The sequence below is a fragment of the Phyllostomus hastatus genome, unplaced genomic scaffold (genome assembly GCF_019186645.2).
Source record: "Phyllostomus hastatus isolate PE091 unplaced genomic scaffold, TTU_PhHast_1.1 phas_scaffold_78, whole genome shotgun sequence".
NCBI classification, from domain to species: Eukaryota; Metazoa; Chordata; class Mammalia; order Chiroptera; family Phyllostomidae; genus Phyllostomus; species Phyllostomus hastatus.
In genome coordinates, this window is record NW_025334041.1 from 64,016,688 (window position 1) to 64,033,645 (window position 16,958).

The 16,958-nt window shown below is 43.1% G+C and overlaps 1 protein-coding gene across 4 annotated transcripts in view; it reads right to left on the reverse strand.

The window, feature by feature from the left end:
- Positions 1-16,958, reverse strand: part of TGFBRAP1 (transforming growth factor beta receptor associated protein 1) — a 59,316-nt gene that overhangs the window by 8,632 nt on the left and 33,726 nt on the right. For all 4 annotated transcript variants that reach the window (XM_045827806.1, XM_045827805.1, XM_045827808.1 and 1 more), the window contains 7 exons: positions 15,529-15,683; positions 9,648-9,730; positions 6,088-6,429; positions 4,455-4,512; positions 2,447-2,590; positions 1,636-1,779; positions 921-1,080 (listed from right to left, as the gene is read on the reverse strand). In XM_045827806.1, coding sequence (XP_045683762.1) covers positions 921-1,080; positions 1,636-1,779; positions 2,447-2,590; positions 4,455-4,512; positions 6,088-6,429; positions 9,648-9,730; positions 15,529-15,683 — 1,086 coding nt within the window. The remainder of the gene's footprint in view (positions 1-920; positions 1,081-1,635; positions 1,780-2,446; positions 2,591-4,454; positions 4,513-6,087; positions 6,430-9,647; positions 9,731-15,528; positions 15,684-16,958) is intronic.

Here is a 16,958-nt window from a genome sequence, read left to right on the forward strand (position 1 = left end):
CATCCAAGATTACTCTATCCAGCAAAGCTATCATTTAGAATGGAAGGGCAGACAAAGTGCTTCCTAGACAAGATAAAATTAAAGGAGTTCATCCTCAATAAGCCATTAACATATGAAATGTTAAAGGGAACTATATAAGAAAAAGATCAAAACTATGAACATTAAAATGGCAACAAATGCACAACTATCAACAACTGAATCTAAAAAACAAACTAAGCAAATAAGCAGAACAGGAACAGAATCATAGATATGGAGATCACTTGGAGGGTTAGCAGCTGGGAAGGGGGAGAGGGGATGGGGAAAAGGTGCAGGGATTAATAAGCACAAATTGGTAGGTACAAAATAGACAGGGGGATGTTAAGAATACAACCCATGGCCATGAACTAAGGGGGGGATGCTGGAGGGAATAGGGTTACTGGGCAGAGGGGGGCAAAGGGGAAAACTGGGACATTTGTAATAGCATAATCAATAAAATATGTTTTTTAAAAAGAGTGCTATTGCCTGTGAGTTCAACATTAATGAATAACTAAATATTAAATAAGGAGTCTTTAAATAGAAATACTCATAAAACAAGGTTATGTATTGATTGGCTGAGGAAAACTTTGGGAGCAGAGGTATGCAGGAACCTAACCCTGTATTTCTCTAGGCCATGTTTTAGCACTAATTCAGTGTTTGTGAAGACTTTATGTGACAGGACCACTGTGACTAATGAGAATCGATTGCAGATAAAGGGCCACTGTCTGTTTGTGGAGGCAGAGGCCAGAGAAGCTTTGCCCCACCCTCTAGGGAGGCTGACTTTGTGCCAAAGAGGCTCAAGGATCACCCACGGAATCAAAACAAGGAGCATGCCAAAGCGTTCCTCTCTGTGTCCCCCTCATCCCTAGCCCTGGCAGAAGCTTATCAGTGGAGATACTCCTTACCCATCAGAAAGCGAACTCGGTATACATCAGATTTCTGCAGCAGGTGTCGTAGCTTTGCCTGTGCCTCAGTCACTTCTGTACCCATGCTGTCAGCCCTGGGCCTCTGCTGCAGCACCTTGTCCAGGTAGAGGACAGCCAAGTGCGTGTGGTACTCTTCCCGCTGCAGGAAATGGGGTTGGAGCAGACATGTGTTTATAGGTGGGAAGCTGGAGAGCACCCTGGCAGCGACTCCCAGACCCGACCCATGCTGTGGAGAGATAGGCAGGTTCTCAAGGACAATGCATATAACACACCTGTTGGGTCAAACACCCCTCAGTAACCACAATAGGGAGAAGGTGAATTTAATATCTATGGGGAAAATATAAAAGGGTTACTTCTCATTTTTAGAATTCAGGTCCACAGAATTTAAGTATTCTCTAAAAAGATGCATCGTCTCTCATTTCCTTTAAGAGCAATAACAAGGAGGAAATAAAAAAATATATAAGCTGGGTGGATATAAGATGGGGGAGTTAAAATAAAAGCTATTTATTCCTCCCCCTTTTCACAAACCTCTAGTTACGCTGCAGACCATCAACAAATACAGAGTGAGCAGCCAGGGTATAGAAAACATCACATAAGGACCACCCGCCAGCAGGTTTTATGGTCGAATTCTGTCTCTCAAGTCTGTGGTGAAGCCTCAGCCTACGCATCTGAGTCTAAGTTTGGCAGTGCTCACCTGCAGTTTCCTGTCCATGACTAGATGTTCCAGGTATTTGACAAGGGCATCAGGGTATTTCTTAAGGCAAGTGAGAATATCATCTGGATTAAAACTGTTCTGCTCTTTCTCCAAAGGTCTCTTGGTGAAAACCTGAACTCCTACCTGAAAGAAGAGCAGTGACTGGCTTATGTTTTGGGAAGTCACCATCTTACCTTTATTCTGGGTGCTGCAGATTCATGCTTTGGGTAAAATCACTGTCAGAAACATGGTGACACAGAAAAGCAGTACAGCATGAGGCTGACAAAGACCAAGAAGTAACAGCCAATAAGTGCTTTCTCACTGATGTCCTTTCTCAGCCTCCAGTGTAGGCGAGTCCCCGTCAAGGCTGCCCTCCTTCCTTCAGATCTACGATTTCCCCATTGGGGTGGTGGCAGCAGAGACCTGGCAGCAGTTCACTGCCCCGGCCCAGGTCTGGCACCAAGCCCTGCAGGGCAACCATCTGGTCCTGCTGTGTTCACACAAAACAACAATGCCAGACTCGGGGGTGGCATTCATAAACACATCTTTCAGAAGATGCTAAGAATGCACCCTGACTATGCTTCTTGATTTTCTGTAAAAGTAGCCTGTGTAAACAGTGTCTCTGAAGCACTGAAGTGCAGAACTACCCCTGGAGCTAGGATTCCAATGGCTTAAGGAACTGTATTGAAGGAGGAACTAAGAAAGTGAACAGAGAGGTTGAAGTGTAGCTTGTTCACCCACCTAAAATCAAGGTTGTGTTTGATTTTACCACCGCCTCCCCCCACCCTGAGTGCATTTACGAAGCACAGACCTCCTCACTTTTCTGCAAGGCCCAGTCGGCATACTTCCACACTAGCTCTTGGTCCGAGCTGTAGGTAAGGAAATCGATGACATACTCGTACAGGTCTGAGCGTGTGGAGTCGTGAATGTCCCCATTCACTATGTTCACCCACAACTGGAAAGAAGCAACAAGAAAAAGAAATGAAAGCTCACCTTTCTTCTAAAATCAGCAGAGAAAGGCACGTTTACTTACTTGGCCTTATTTAATACTTAAAAATAGTGGGACAAATTTTAAATGTTTAAATCAAATTTAATTTTTTTTTCAGAGAAACAAAGAAATGTAGAAGACGTGGTTCAGGAAATCAAGAAAATAAAGCACCAAGTTCTTTTTCTTCCCTTTAGCAATATCATAGTAACACAAATCGTTTACATCAAGTATGGGAAAAGGTGGATGTATTAAACATATTTGTTCATGAAATAAACAAAACAATCACTGACAACACCTTGACACAGAAGGAATTCACCCACGTCCATCAGTGAGGCTGTTTCTACCTTCTCCATCACAAGAACTCTTGATTTTGAAGTCCTGTTTTGACTGTGATAGATGCAACACTTTAAAAAGCTTTGATTCTGTCCCCTAGCATCCCGATAGTCTTTTCCACAAGGTCTCTTGATACACTAGTAATCAAAGGGCTCTGTTGTTTCATCCAGAAACTCCCTTGCCAAGTAAACTGAAACTTACTTCCAGAACCCCAGGATGAGGCAGCATCACAGGGGTGGAGGGGATGGAGGCTGCTGAAAGCCCATTCTCTGTACTGCCTGTTGGGTGTCCCTCAGCCCCCTTTCCACTGCGCTGCACTTCCGAGCCATGCCACCAGCAAGAAGATCCACGAAATGAGGCAGGCGGCATAAATACTTTAATTCTGATTATTGGTATGCCAATGCTTTTATGGTGCTAGTTTCTTTAACAGTGAATTCCCCAAACCATATCTACTCATATATACACTAAAATGTGTCATTAAAAAAATAGTGGGATTCAGTCATATACTGAAATTTATTTCATATTATTTCAATTTTGCAAATATCTCTGCTAATGTTATTATTATAGTTACGTCAAGCTGTAATTCTTAGAATTATGTGATGTAAAAAAAAATTTATCTTTGACACCCAAATCTACTCTTAGCCATTGACTGCATGCTGATAGGAATCCATTTTTCTTTTTTAGCCTATTCTGCAAAGATGGTACCATAACAGTTTAACCAAACACAAATGTGCCTTTGGCAAAGTCATGAAGTTGACTTTAGCTCAGTGAGTACCGCTGATGGTCCTGGCTGCTCACAAAACAAAATACAAAAAGGCACACGAGGAAAGCATAATACAAAGCAATATCAGTGGATGACAGCTAACACCAGCGGCACAGTCTCCTGAGTGTGAGATGAGGTCAGTCATATGATGTCAGATGCATGACCAGCAACAAGACTAACACTTGGTGCCATTTTAATTCTGGCTGTGCACCCCAGCACAGGCCACCTGGAGCACTGGGTCTAATTAATCACAGCTCTGCCTCTGGCCAGTGGTCTGAACCTGGCCAAGTAAGTGGCCTTGATTAGGCCAATTTGTTTTGTTAGAGATGACATGTGATAATAATTTACTCAGCTCTCTGGCAAGAGTCACTGGCATTAACAGTTATTAATATCATAAATTTATTAACATGAACAAGTAATTATAAAGCAAACTGTTATTCTCAGTTTTAACTTTTTGATAAGGCACTGATGTCATGTGCCTGGTGACTCAATAAGAAATCATAGTTTTATTTCTTAAATTTTCAAAAAACTCAACCCTGATAATGTTCTTTAAAGAGAAAAACTCTTGGCCAACATTTCTCAAGGAATTCACTTTCTAAAAACAGTACCAATCTTGTTCTTTAAAAAAGCTTGTAGATCAGGCAAAAGTAGTCTCTATCAATTTGTGATTTTTCAAAGCAACACCAAGGTAAAGGTACTTATTTTTAAATAATGCTAAAGTGCTTTTGAACTAACCTGAACTGCAGCCGCATCTTGGTTATTATAATGATAGAGCAGCCCAAGTGCAAAATACCTGAAAGAAAACAACATGGTAAGTGCCCTGCTCCCTACCCGCTTCTGTGGGCAGCATCCACACTGGCGACACCCTGGCCCTGGCCCCAACCCCACCCCCAGCCCTTCTATTCAACTCAGAGTTCAACAACAGATTATAGACAACAAAAAGATCCTTATTTCTGTTTATTTACTTACGGTATTAAAATGTATGCCCTATCAATTTTCAAAAAGGATCATGTTCAAGTCTAATACCAGCTGACAAAGAAAACTATAGCTTTACTGTGGAAAACCACATTTGAAATTGCTTTACAATTTGCTTCAAATATTACTATAATTTCATATCTTTTCAGTTAGCCCTTTTTAACCTAATATTAGAAGACTATTTGGAAGGTATGCTATCTAAATCATTACTGAAAGAAGAAGTAGGGAGTCTGAACATGAACAACAGAAATAAAGACCAATAGGATCTAGGCATCACAGAAAATGGGACATCAGGGAGAGTCCTAGGGTAGGCCACCCAGAGTTCAAGGTCATGGGTTTCTACTCAGGCTTCATACTTATGACCTGTATGACTTGAGCAAGTAGATTACCTTCCCCAGCCCTCTATCTCCTCATTTACAAGTAGAAGGACTAGTAATGACATTAGCATTGCCTGGGTAGTAAGCCATGGCCACCCTTCTCAGTTCTGCAGGTGTGTCCAGCTCCTGGTCTCCCTCCTCCCAGCAGGTGACCGGAACAAGGGACCTAGGAGGTGTCAGATTTTTTCCCTAAAAGAGCAAACTCCCAAGATATTAAACCATTTGCTAGAACCCGTCTCTTTTCCTTAACCTTTCTGAAAGTTTCACTGACTCTCCGGACCCTACCATCCTGAGTCCCCACCATGAGGCAGCAGTGTATTTAGGAAACTGAGGGAAATTACCAGGAGAGCCAGTACCCACATGGAGACCAGCCATGAGCCTGTGCTGTCTCAGCATCTGAACAGGATCAAGCAATGTGATCATCGTGGTCCCCATAGGAGCTTGTCAGTGCTTTTGTCATTTCAAACGCATACCAAAAGTCACAAAGAATCTTACTGCTTAACAGAGTGTAGGGGTCACCCAACATTTTTAAAGAAAAACTCCCCTGAGACCCTGAAGAGTTCAACAACTAGACCACCTACCCAGGAGGAAGACGCTACCAGCTCTGTGATCAAATCAGTCACTACGGACCAACTGTGTGCATAATGAAAACAGTTTAAAGCCATTACTTCTTATCCATAAGATCAATTACCTGTTTATCCAGATGACTATCTATCTGTTCAAACTGGTCTGTTCAGTGGCTAAATGCACTAGTAATTATACCGACAAATGTGGTATCTTCCACAGGCGAATCCTAGATGGAACATGGAGGCGACTTAAGGATCACTTCATTTACTAACAAGGCTAGGCTTTGCTCCAAATGTAGAAGGTGATCTAACCTGAGGGGTGCTGAGCTGGCACTATGACTTCAAGGCAGTCAATGCATCTCAGAAACTCAAACCCACTGGCTTTATCAGCTGGGTGAGGGGGCGGGGGCTGGCATGAAGCCCGCAGCTGACATGGTAGAGAACACTCACTTTTTGTGCTTCTCTAGCCAGGCAGCACTGTCTGTTAGGAGACAGGAGTTCTCGGTGACCAGCAGGTCAAGCAGACTGTCATGGTCATCCTCAGCATATAGCTTGAGCAAGGCTGTATCAATGTCTTCCTTATAGCCGTTTGCTACCTCTGTGCTGCGGACTTCATTCAAGTAGCTCATGAGGAAGCGCTTGCATTTAGCCATCTTCTCCTGGTCCCCTTGGGTCAGCTGGTTCAGGTCTGCGTACTCATGGAGAGGAGGGTGAGACCGTGTGAATGAAGAGGAGGTAGGCAACAGGAAGGGGTAGAGAGAGATCAGCTCCCGGACATCAAGCTGGCCGCTTCTGCAATTACAGTGTCAAACTAAATGAAGCAAAAAGAGAGAGAGAGTACACATAGGCACACAAAACAACACTGGAGGGGTGTGCGTGTCTGTGCACATTATTATCGAGCTGGATATCTGGGTGAGTGCACCAGAGAAACCACCTTAATTTGCACACAAGGCAAAGCACTACTGACTGCCACCACCTGATTCCACAAAAGAATAGAGGGGACCATGGTGAAAGGTGAGGTGAAATATCAAAACATCTGAACACTGAGTCAGCACCAGGCTCCCTAGAAACAAGGGCAAAGAAAGAAATACAAAGGAAATAACACATCACTATCTGATCAGGGTCTTATAAAACCAATGTTCTTCCTGGCACTAAATTATAAGTTTATTGAATAGTCCATAAAGAAGGGACTTTACAGGATGGTAACAATTTCTTCATCAATGGTCTTGTAACATAAGACACAGAAGCATTCACATGGCCATTTCTGTGGTGACTTGAGACCATTTCAGAACAACTCAAATGGTGGGCACAGTGTCCTAACCTCATAAGACCCAGGAGGCCTGGTATAGTGATGTCCCTTCTCTACATCATTTTTGGTCCCTCTCCCATCTCCTCCCACCAGCCCACTAGTCCTGGCCACAGTGATGACAACAGCAGCATCACCAACTGTGGATCTCAACCCTGGCCAGAATCAGATCTGTCTGTGGGAAACCTCTTGAGGAGACATAGCAGAGCCCCCTACAGACACACTAAATAGGAGTTTCTGAGGCAGGGCCTGACTCTGCACTTCCGTGACGTTCACTGCACCCACCTTCCTTCACTTTCTCAGCTTTCTGCATTGGCCTCCTTCCTCCGGCCCTGCACTTTACCCACCTTCAGTGGTTCTGTTCAGGAAGATGTTCAAGTCTCTTAGCATGACATTTGGACCCTTCCAAACCACCTGACAGCCTTACCTACGAATATCCCTCCCACAGTCCACACTCCGCTCCACCTTACTGTTCTGTGCATTCACAGAATTCATGCCTCTTAACCCTCACTGTTGCTGTTCCTTTGCCTAAAGCAGTGGCTCTCAATGGAAAGCTGTGTTGCTCCCTGGGGGACATTTGGCAATGTCCGATGTATTTCTGTCACGAGTAGTGGGTGCTATTGGCAGCTAGCATGTAGAGGCCAGGGCTGCTACAACACATTCTACAGTGCATCCCAACATGTCAATGTGCAATAGGTGAGGAGGAATCCTGGCATAAAGAATTGTTCACCATTTGGGAAACTTCTGCTCATCACTTAGGTGAGAACAAATTTTGATGTCAGTCAGTGCTCTGCGATGCTGCTTCGCATTCCACTCACAGCAGAGTGGCACCTGCACTGGGCAAGGGGCATGCCGCAAGAGCAGGGTGCTGTCCTACCCTCATGTCCTAGCTCTCTGGCTTGTAAGTGTGTACAAGAACAGGCTACACAACTCCCAGAGGACTAGACACACAGTATGTGTCTCCATGACAAAAGATACACAGGTTCTATCTTAGCTGCCAACCATGATTAGTCAACAGTTGTGGCTTCTAGCACCAAACTGAAAAGGAATCTGAGGACAAGTCCCACATCAATGAGAAGAAATGATCATGAATATTAGCAGTGTCTGCAGTGGGCAGAGGAAGGGAAGGTGGAATCATGCTTATCTTAAGAGGGTCTTCTTCAAATACCAATGTTCTCACTCACACTTTAGGCAAAAGCTGTGTAGTAGTCAATGTAAAGGTAAGCTATCAGGAGTTTGAAGCATTGAAGTGTAAACAACTGACAGGACCTATATTTACTCTCTTATAAAATCAGTGAACTTGTCTAGGAATGTGTTGTGACCATTGACCTTGTATTCTAAATGAACCAATGAGAAAAAGATGTACTGGGAGACCGTCATCACCCAAGAGAGGAGGCCTTCAGTACTGCAGGGAGAAGATAAGACATGAGAGAAAAGAACCTCAGTCCACAGACACAGAGATTCTATTTAAATCCCAAAGCTACCAATCTTCCAAGAATAGATGATAACAGCACAAAGAATTTCCATAAGTAAAAGGTATATAGGGCCCCATGATTCAACACAAGATTTCTTCTTTACTCAGAAGTCTGTTCTTTACAATCAATTTGATGATAGAGCAAGAGATTGGAGCCATGGTGGGTGTCAGTGAGGTTGGGGCCATAGTGCAAGACACCACCCAGAACAGGTGCTGGACAGCAAGCTATGGAGTGGCATTCTGCTACAGTTGTTACTGAGATGAAAAGGGTCTCTTCAGAAATTTCGTATACATCTTATCTTGTAGATGGCTCTAAACTGTGCAGAGTCTATTCCCACCAGATATTTTGAAAACTTATTCATAGACAATGCTTTAGTAGGGTATTTAGACTATGGTAGCAGGTTTAACTTAATTTTCTGCAAAGTGTGCTGAGCAAGCATGTGAACCATGGCCTCACTGAACACGTAGCATGAGAGGAAAGGGCAGCTTGGAAACAGTGAGACAAGGGGTGGTGAAAAGAGAGGTGAAACAGTCCATAGTACAGGGTCACACTCGTAAAGCCAGGGGACCTCCATGAGAGAAATTCAACTTCCTCAGAGAGCTAACTTTGAGTAGGCCATTTACAAACTCTTTAGAAAAAGAATTGTTTTCATAAGTTTTCCCAGAAGCACTGCTCTTTTTCTAAACCCCTAGCTTCTTTTTTTTTAAGATTTTATTTACTTATTTTTAGAGAGGGAAGGGAGGGAGAAAGAGAGAGAGAGAGAAACATCAATGTGCGGTTGCTGGGGGTCATGGCCTGCAACCCAGGCATGTACCCTGACTGGGAATGGAACCTGCGACACTTTGGTTTGCAGCCCGTGCTCAATCCACTGAGCTACGCCAGCCAGGGCTAAACCCCTAGCTTCTTATAAAATCTATGGAGAAAAGGAGAAGTGAACAACAGGTATTTTCCTAAAAATCTTTCATGTTATCAGATTCACTCTTTAGAAGTGCCCTCTCCTCTCTTCACAGGACTGTCATGTCTAGCCCTCCTCAGCCCCCACCCTCTTTAAGATACAGGACAACTGAACTAAGGCTAAGGCGGGTGGGGGTAGTCAAGAATGAGCCTCACCATTACCACCTGAAATGCAATCTAACCACGGCAGTATTTCCACTACAGTATCACAGCTGGAATGAAGGCCTGACCACAGAGGAACACTTGGAAATCTTGCTACCAACACCTCAAATTACCTGAAGAGCTCTTTAGCTTCCAGGAACTGAAGTTGTGCAAACTGTATGAACCCCGCCTGCTGCAGAACCCTTCTGTACATCACCTGCAGAGAAAGACAGGGTCAGAGTTCAAACTCACATGAGTACCATCCACAGTACATGACACAAATCAAAAATCTTTTTGACACAAACCTTTTTCTCCTTGATGCATCTTTTTTATAGCATCCTAAACCTTGATATAATTTAAGCCTGTCTGTTTTCTCTCCTTCCTTTTCTTTTCTTTTTGCTTTTCAATAGATGTTTGTTTTCACATACCTCTTCCTCAGAACACAGCAGAATCTGAATTTAAGTACCTTTAGTCACAGAATGAAAGCATTTGTTTGGAGGTCTGAGTAAACACCTCTGCCCTTCAGCAGACAAATGAGGAGTTTATAGGGGGAATTTCTTTTGATTTTCAGACACACTATGAAAAGCAGAGGTCTGCTTTTTTGTACGTAGGACATTTTTTTTGCTGGGTCAAGGGCTTCTTCTTTCACTAGTTTCTCCAGAGATGTTTCTCCTCTTTAAGAAACACTGGCTTTTGAAGGTCTAAATTCTCTGTCTCTTTGGATCTCTAGAAGGAATATTCCTTTAATCCCAGTCCCACAGTTAAACTTCTGGATAAATCCCTCTCTAGTTCAGAACTCAATGAAGTAAAACCAATACTTGCTTTAAATGAAGAGAACGGAGTGAAATGGTGAAATGCCAGTCTATTGAACATCTGTTCTCCTTTTCTCTCCCTTTCTGGTTTCTCTAAGCCTAGGGTCTAGCATTTGGTCGCAAGCATCCTAAAGTTAAAATAAGTAATGTGCTTTATTATAAGAGTCATACCTAACCCTTAAAAACATACATGCCTAATTAGGAAAAATTATCTCTAAACAAAAAAACTTCTGCTCCATAATTCATTATATAAGAGCTCTATTCGAAGACTAGTTTGAAGTTCTAAATTACCCACTCATCCATTCCTTTGTATTTGAGCCCAGAAATGAGCATGGGTGAGGAACAGAAAAAGAGTCCATCCGAGAACTCGGGCAGGGAAAGTGTGGACTTGAGGAGTAAAAGGATGTGGGTTAAATGTTAACATAAATAATTGCAGAAGCACATGGGAGCTTTTACCTCTGCCTGGAGGAATGGGAAGGACTCAGAGGACAGGAATATTTAAGCAAGGTATCGAAACAGTATTTTAATGAGTATGGAAGTACGCTCCCGTAATAGCAGAGTATAAATAACAAGTAAGGCAAAGGGGAAAGGTGCAGAGGTGTGTGAATATGTGTGGCATGTTCCACCAACTGGGGAGGGAGGCACAAGGGGTAAAGGGGGCTGCTCTGACTTCACCAGCTGCCTGTCCATAGGCAAAGCAGCCTCAGCCATTGTGTCTTCCTGTCTTTGCATGATGGTACTGGTTGTTTATTTTTTAAATTGTTTTAAATATTAAAAAATGTTTTAAAATGCCTCTCAGTGAGCTTACACATTGTAGCCCTCAACAGTTATTAGCTCCCTGTGTCATCCACTCTTTGAAGTGAAGTGTAGGGCTCGGGCATGCTTCCCAGGATAAGTGGGGAGCAGGGAAGAGGACAGAAGTGGGCCGGGCCCATTGTGGCATGCCTTCAAGGGGTGGGTGTTACCTTAAGCAATGGGGCACCACTGATGTATTCTAAGCAAAGAATTTGGTCTATGTTTTAGAAAGATTATTCCAGGGACTTCAGGCCAAGATGGAGACATAGGTAGACACACTGTGCATCCTTGCACAACCAAAATATGGACAACAAAAGTTTAGAAGCAAAACAACAGCCAATACTGACAGTACTGACAGAATATTGAACTGTATGGAAGTCTCACAACCAAGGAGTCAAAGTAGACACATTCATCCAAACTGGTAGGAGGGGTAGTGTTGGTGGCCTGACAGAGACGGGTAGTGGCAAAAAAAAAGCAAAAAGTGGTGGCTGGCAGACCTGGGCTCACAAGGCAGCAACTGGCAGATCCCAGGCACGCAGGTGGTAGCTGGTGGAGCCCGGGCTCTCGGGGCAGCAGCAGGCAGACCCAGCTAGGCAGTGGATTGTGGAGGGGCACTGGTGCTCAAGGTGGCTGGAGGACCAAGTGGTCCCATGTTTGTGTGCAGATAAACCAGGCGAAACTGGAGAGCGAGACAGACTGCACAACCCAGGGTCCCAGCATGGGGAAATAAAGCCTCAAAACACCAATTGAAAACACCTGTGGGGGTTGAGGTGCCAGGAGGAATTCCCAGCCTCACAGAAGAGTTCGTTGGAGAGACCCACAGGGTCCTATAATGTGCACAAACCCACCCTCATGGGAATCAGCACCAGAAAGGCCCAGTTTGCTTGGGGGAAGCGGTGGAAGTGACTGAAATCTAGCAGAGAGGGGAGCAAGCGTCATCATTCCCCCTGGGGCCCCTGCCCCTCATACAACATCACAACCCAAGCGACTGGATTGTCTCACCCTGGTGAACACCTAAGGCTCCGCCTCTCATTACATAATAGGTGTGACAAGACCAAAAAAATGGCCCAAACAAAAGAACAGATCAAAGCTCCAGAAAAAATACAACTCAGCGATGAAGAGATCACCAACTTATAAGATGCACAGTTCAAAGCACTGGAGATCAGAGTGCTCACAGAATTGGTTGAATTTGGTGCAAGTTAGATGAAAAAATGAAGGCTACAATAAGTGAAATAAAGGCAAATGTACAGGGAACCAATAATGATGGGAAGGAAACTGGGACTCAAATAAATGGAGTGGACCAGAAGGAAGAAAAAAAATACAACCAGAAAAGAATGAAGAAATAAGAATTCAAAAAATGAGGAAAGACTTAGGAACCTCCAGGACATCTTTAAACGATCCAACATCTGAATTATAGGGGTACCAGAAGGAGAAGAGGAAGAGCAACAAGTGGAAAACTTATTTGAACAAATAATGAAGGAGAACTTCGGCTTTCTGGCAAAGGAAATAGACTTTCAGGAAGTCCAGGGAGCTCAGAGAGTCCCAAAGAAGTTGGACCCAAGGAGGAACACACCAAGGCACATCATAATTACATTACTCAAGATTAAAATGGAGAGAATCCTAGAAGCAGCAAGAGAAAAGGAGACAGTTACCTACAAAGGAGTTCCCATCAGACTGTCAGCTGATTTCTCAAAAGAGACCTTGCAGGCAAGAAGGGGCTGGAAAGAAGTATTCCAAGTCATGAAAGGCAAGGACCTACATCCAAGATTGCTCTATCCAGCAAAGCTTCATTTAGCATGGAAGGGCAGATAAAGTGCTTCTCAGATAAGGTCAAGTTAAAGGAGTTCATCATCACCAAGCCCTTATTATATGAAGTGTTAAAGGGACTTACCTAAGAAAAAGAAGATAAAACACATGCACAATAAAATGACAGCAAACTCACAATTATGAACAACCATACCTAAAACAAAAACAAAAGGAAATTAAGCAATCAACTAAAACAGGAACAGAACCATAGAAATGGAGATCACATGGAGAGTTAGCAAAGGGGGAGGGGGAGAGGGGGAAAAGGTACACAGAATAAGTAGCACAGGTGGTAGGTAGAAAATAGACAGGGGGAGGGTAAGAATAGAATGGGAAATGTAGAAGCTAAAGAACTTATAAGTATGACACATGGACATGTACTAAACTGGGGGAATGTGGGTGGGAGAGGGTGTGCAGAGTGGAGGGAAGTGAAGGGGGGGGAATGGGACAACTGTAATAACATAATCAATAAAATACATTTAAAAAAAAAAAAAGAAAGATCATTCCAGAGCAGCATGGAGGGTGGTGCAGACACACAGGAAGGAGGCTATTAAAATCATCCAGGCAGAACAGAAGGGTCTATATGCCAGCAGCTGCAGCAGGCGCTGTGAATAAGGGCCCGATTGGGGACCATTCTGAGGGTGTTTCCAGGGCTGGATATATGTGTTTGGAGCAACAGGGAGAAGGCAGAGGGCAAGTTAGGAAGGAAAAACACCAACTAAGATAACAGATTAAAGAGCAAGATGACTAGTAATGTTATCTAATACTGACTGATTATCTCTACCCTTGGCAAAAACAGAGAAGAAAAAGCAAAAAGCAGACAAACGACATTGACAACCCCTTTAATAAAATGTTACAAACTTAAAGTGTGCACATGTGTGTGAGCAAGAGGAGGGGGCACCCCAACATGTGGCCTGTCTAGACATCCAACATGGCCACAGACGGCAGCTTGCACGCCTACTCTATAGAAGGACAGAGAAGGTACAGCGAGGCCAGAAGGGGCACATCTCAGATCCCATGGCAGTCTGATCCAGCACCTTCTCAGCAAGGCCCCTCTCCCTACCAGGAGGAGTTAGGAAAAAACTGCAGAAGCCTATGTGGAGCAGGCCCTGAGCAGGAGCTTTCTTCTTTTTGCTTTTGCTGCCCTCTGCTGAGTGCTGATAGGTTTGACTTTAAAAAATTAGGAAGGGCCCCTGGCTGGGTGCTCAGTTGGTTAGAACGTAGTCCCAACATCCTGGCACAACAAGGTTGTGGGCTTGATCCCTGGTCAGGACACATACAAGAAGCAACCAATGAATGCATAAATAGTAGAATAACAAATCATTATTTCTCTCTCAGTCTTTCTCTTCGTCTCTCTCTAAAAATGAAAAAAATTAAAAGAAATCACATCAGGCTTTAAAAAAATAAAAATAAAAAATTACTAAGGAAGATGAAAAGTTTACCCATATTTCAATATAGCTCTGGCCAATGGCTTAGTTGGTTGGGACATTGTTCCATGCACCAAAAGGCTGCAGGTTCAATTCCTGGTCAGGGCACATACCTAGGTTGCGGGTTTGATCATTGGTCAGTGTGCATGTAGGAGATCACTGATCAATGTTTCTATTTCTCTCTTTCTCTCTCTATCTCCTCCTTCCTCTCTCTCTAAAAATCAACAGATATATCCTTGAGTGAGATTAAAAAGTGTATATATAAAAGATGCCCTTTTTCACACCCCAAGACCATAAAGTACACCTCCTGTCTTTGACTTGCAGAATCTACCCTTTTCAGCATAAAAGCCACTGAGGCCAAAAAGCATTATTTCACTAGACAACAATCACATATTCATGTGAAAATCTGATCCATTTGTAACACCAGCGGATTCCTCCTAATTCATGAGAACTTCTAATGATAACTGAGATAGTCAGATGAAGCATACACATACCCATATTACATTTTATTTCTCTCAACTACATACAGTAACCTGAAGTAACCTAACAGCTGATCAAGTAGTAATTTTTAGGTAGGGAACTTGATTTCATCAGACCTAAGAATAATTTGTGATTATCATTTCCATTATATTTATCATACCAACTATATTAAAGTTAGTGTTTCTTAAATGCATTAATGTTTTCTCCTACAGAAATTAGTTAGATGGATTCCTGCCCTATTAGATGGTTATCAGTACAGTTAACAAAGCTTTTCCTGAAGATAATACAAATCTAAATTCTTAAAATTCATCCCATCCCAACAAATACAAATTCTAAATTAGGAAACAAATTAACCTGATGTTGCTCTTTTGGTTTTTAAGGATTATGTCCCTGATCCTTCTCCAAAGGCTCACAGAGAAAGGTGACTAGAAATACAACTTGGCATATGAGAAATGGAAGTCAGAGGTTCAAACCTGACGGGGCCTGTTAGCAGCATCCCATCAGCCGAGCTGCCTGGCTGGTCTACAGCCTATTCCTCCTCTGCAAAATGTGGATGTGCTGAGGAAATTCAGTAACAGATACAAACGCAATCTGCCAGGTCTAGCGAACAGGAAGAATCCTCAGAATGTGGGTTAAATCCAAATGTTTTCTGCTTGGTGGCTTGAAGGCATGCTTTCTATGACGAACTAATTACAAACCTGAAATTTTTCCTTTGGAATGTTCCTCCGGGCTCCTTTTGCTAAAACCAAAGCCTCCTCCACTCTATGGCTCGCTAGAAGATCCTGTATTTGTTTTTCTAGAGGTAATGGAACCAAGATGTAAACGGCTTTACTTGTGGCGACAATCACTCTTCCTGGGAAGAAATTCAACACCGTTAGGAAGGGGTAGACATGCTGCCTGCAGCAAAACATCCGGCTTTCCCCCAGCAGAATCCTGATTTGGGTTGTTGACCAATTTCATGAGCCTTGTCCCAGCCTAGAATTCCTACAGCAATTATAAATTATGATGGTTCTCTTTTCTTCATCTCATACTTTCAACTGTCAGCAAAGGACAAACTCTTAACACTGCATTTCTGAAGTGTAAATTATGCTGTTTTGCATTTTTTATATGAAAGTGTTGATAAATTTAAAACCAGTTGAGTAGATTCCCAATATATACTCCAAATAAAATTGTAGAGATCAGTTATAAAAAACTATCAATAAGAATTATGATATACCTCATATAAAGGTTTTAAAATTTTATTTTCTCTCCATATTAGTTTACTGGAAACTAAGATCATAATGCAACATTCTGAACCATGAGACAGTATTTCATATTCAACCACCATCAGAATACCTCCACATGTTGGCACTAGCTTATTCATTTGCCCACAAAGCTCTGAGTTAACCTGACCCATGGCCAACACTGTCACCATCATTTCACCTGAGGGATCTTAGTATCAGAACTACCACCCAAGATGAGCACCCAGTATGAAGCTTTTCCACTGGGTTTTGCTCCCTTCTGGAGACACTTTTTAAGCTATATGTGCACACAGGAAGCAATGGCACAATCTTTTCTGTCAGTCTGAAGGATAGCTCAGTGTTAGCCAAGCCTTTGCTGGTCCTCAATGATCCTCTTCCTGCGATCATGTCCACCCTAGCCCCACTGCCTGCTCATCCAAACCCTCATCCTCGCGCCTGCATCATTGTCCCATCTCCCCTCCTGGTCTTTCTGCTCTGTTCTCTCATCTACATGGTCTATCTGCCATTATCACAACCAAAGTAATTTTTCTCATGCTTACATAGATGAGATTCTGCCCCTTCTCTGTGCTGGTACATCTTTTTCCAGGGAGTTTCCCTTGTTCCCGCCAAGGGTGGGTCCTGCCATCAGCCTCCCCGTGTCCAGGACCCCGTCCCCTCTAGTACCATAGCACTGTTGTGAAATGTGTCCTTCTCCAAGGCATGTGTCAGGGGCCCCAACCGGAATCCGATGAGCTTACTGTGGGGACTGAGTCTCAGTAAGTTTATATCCCTAGCATTTCAAACAGGAAGGTAAGTGTGTGGTAAGCTGAGATCCTTAAATGGCAAGTGCAATGCATAAGTCTAGGTTAATTCCTGCCTTGATGAAGATATCATAAAAGGCATTTTTA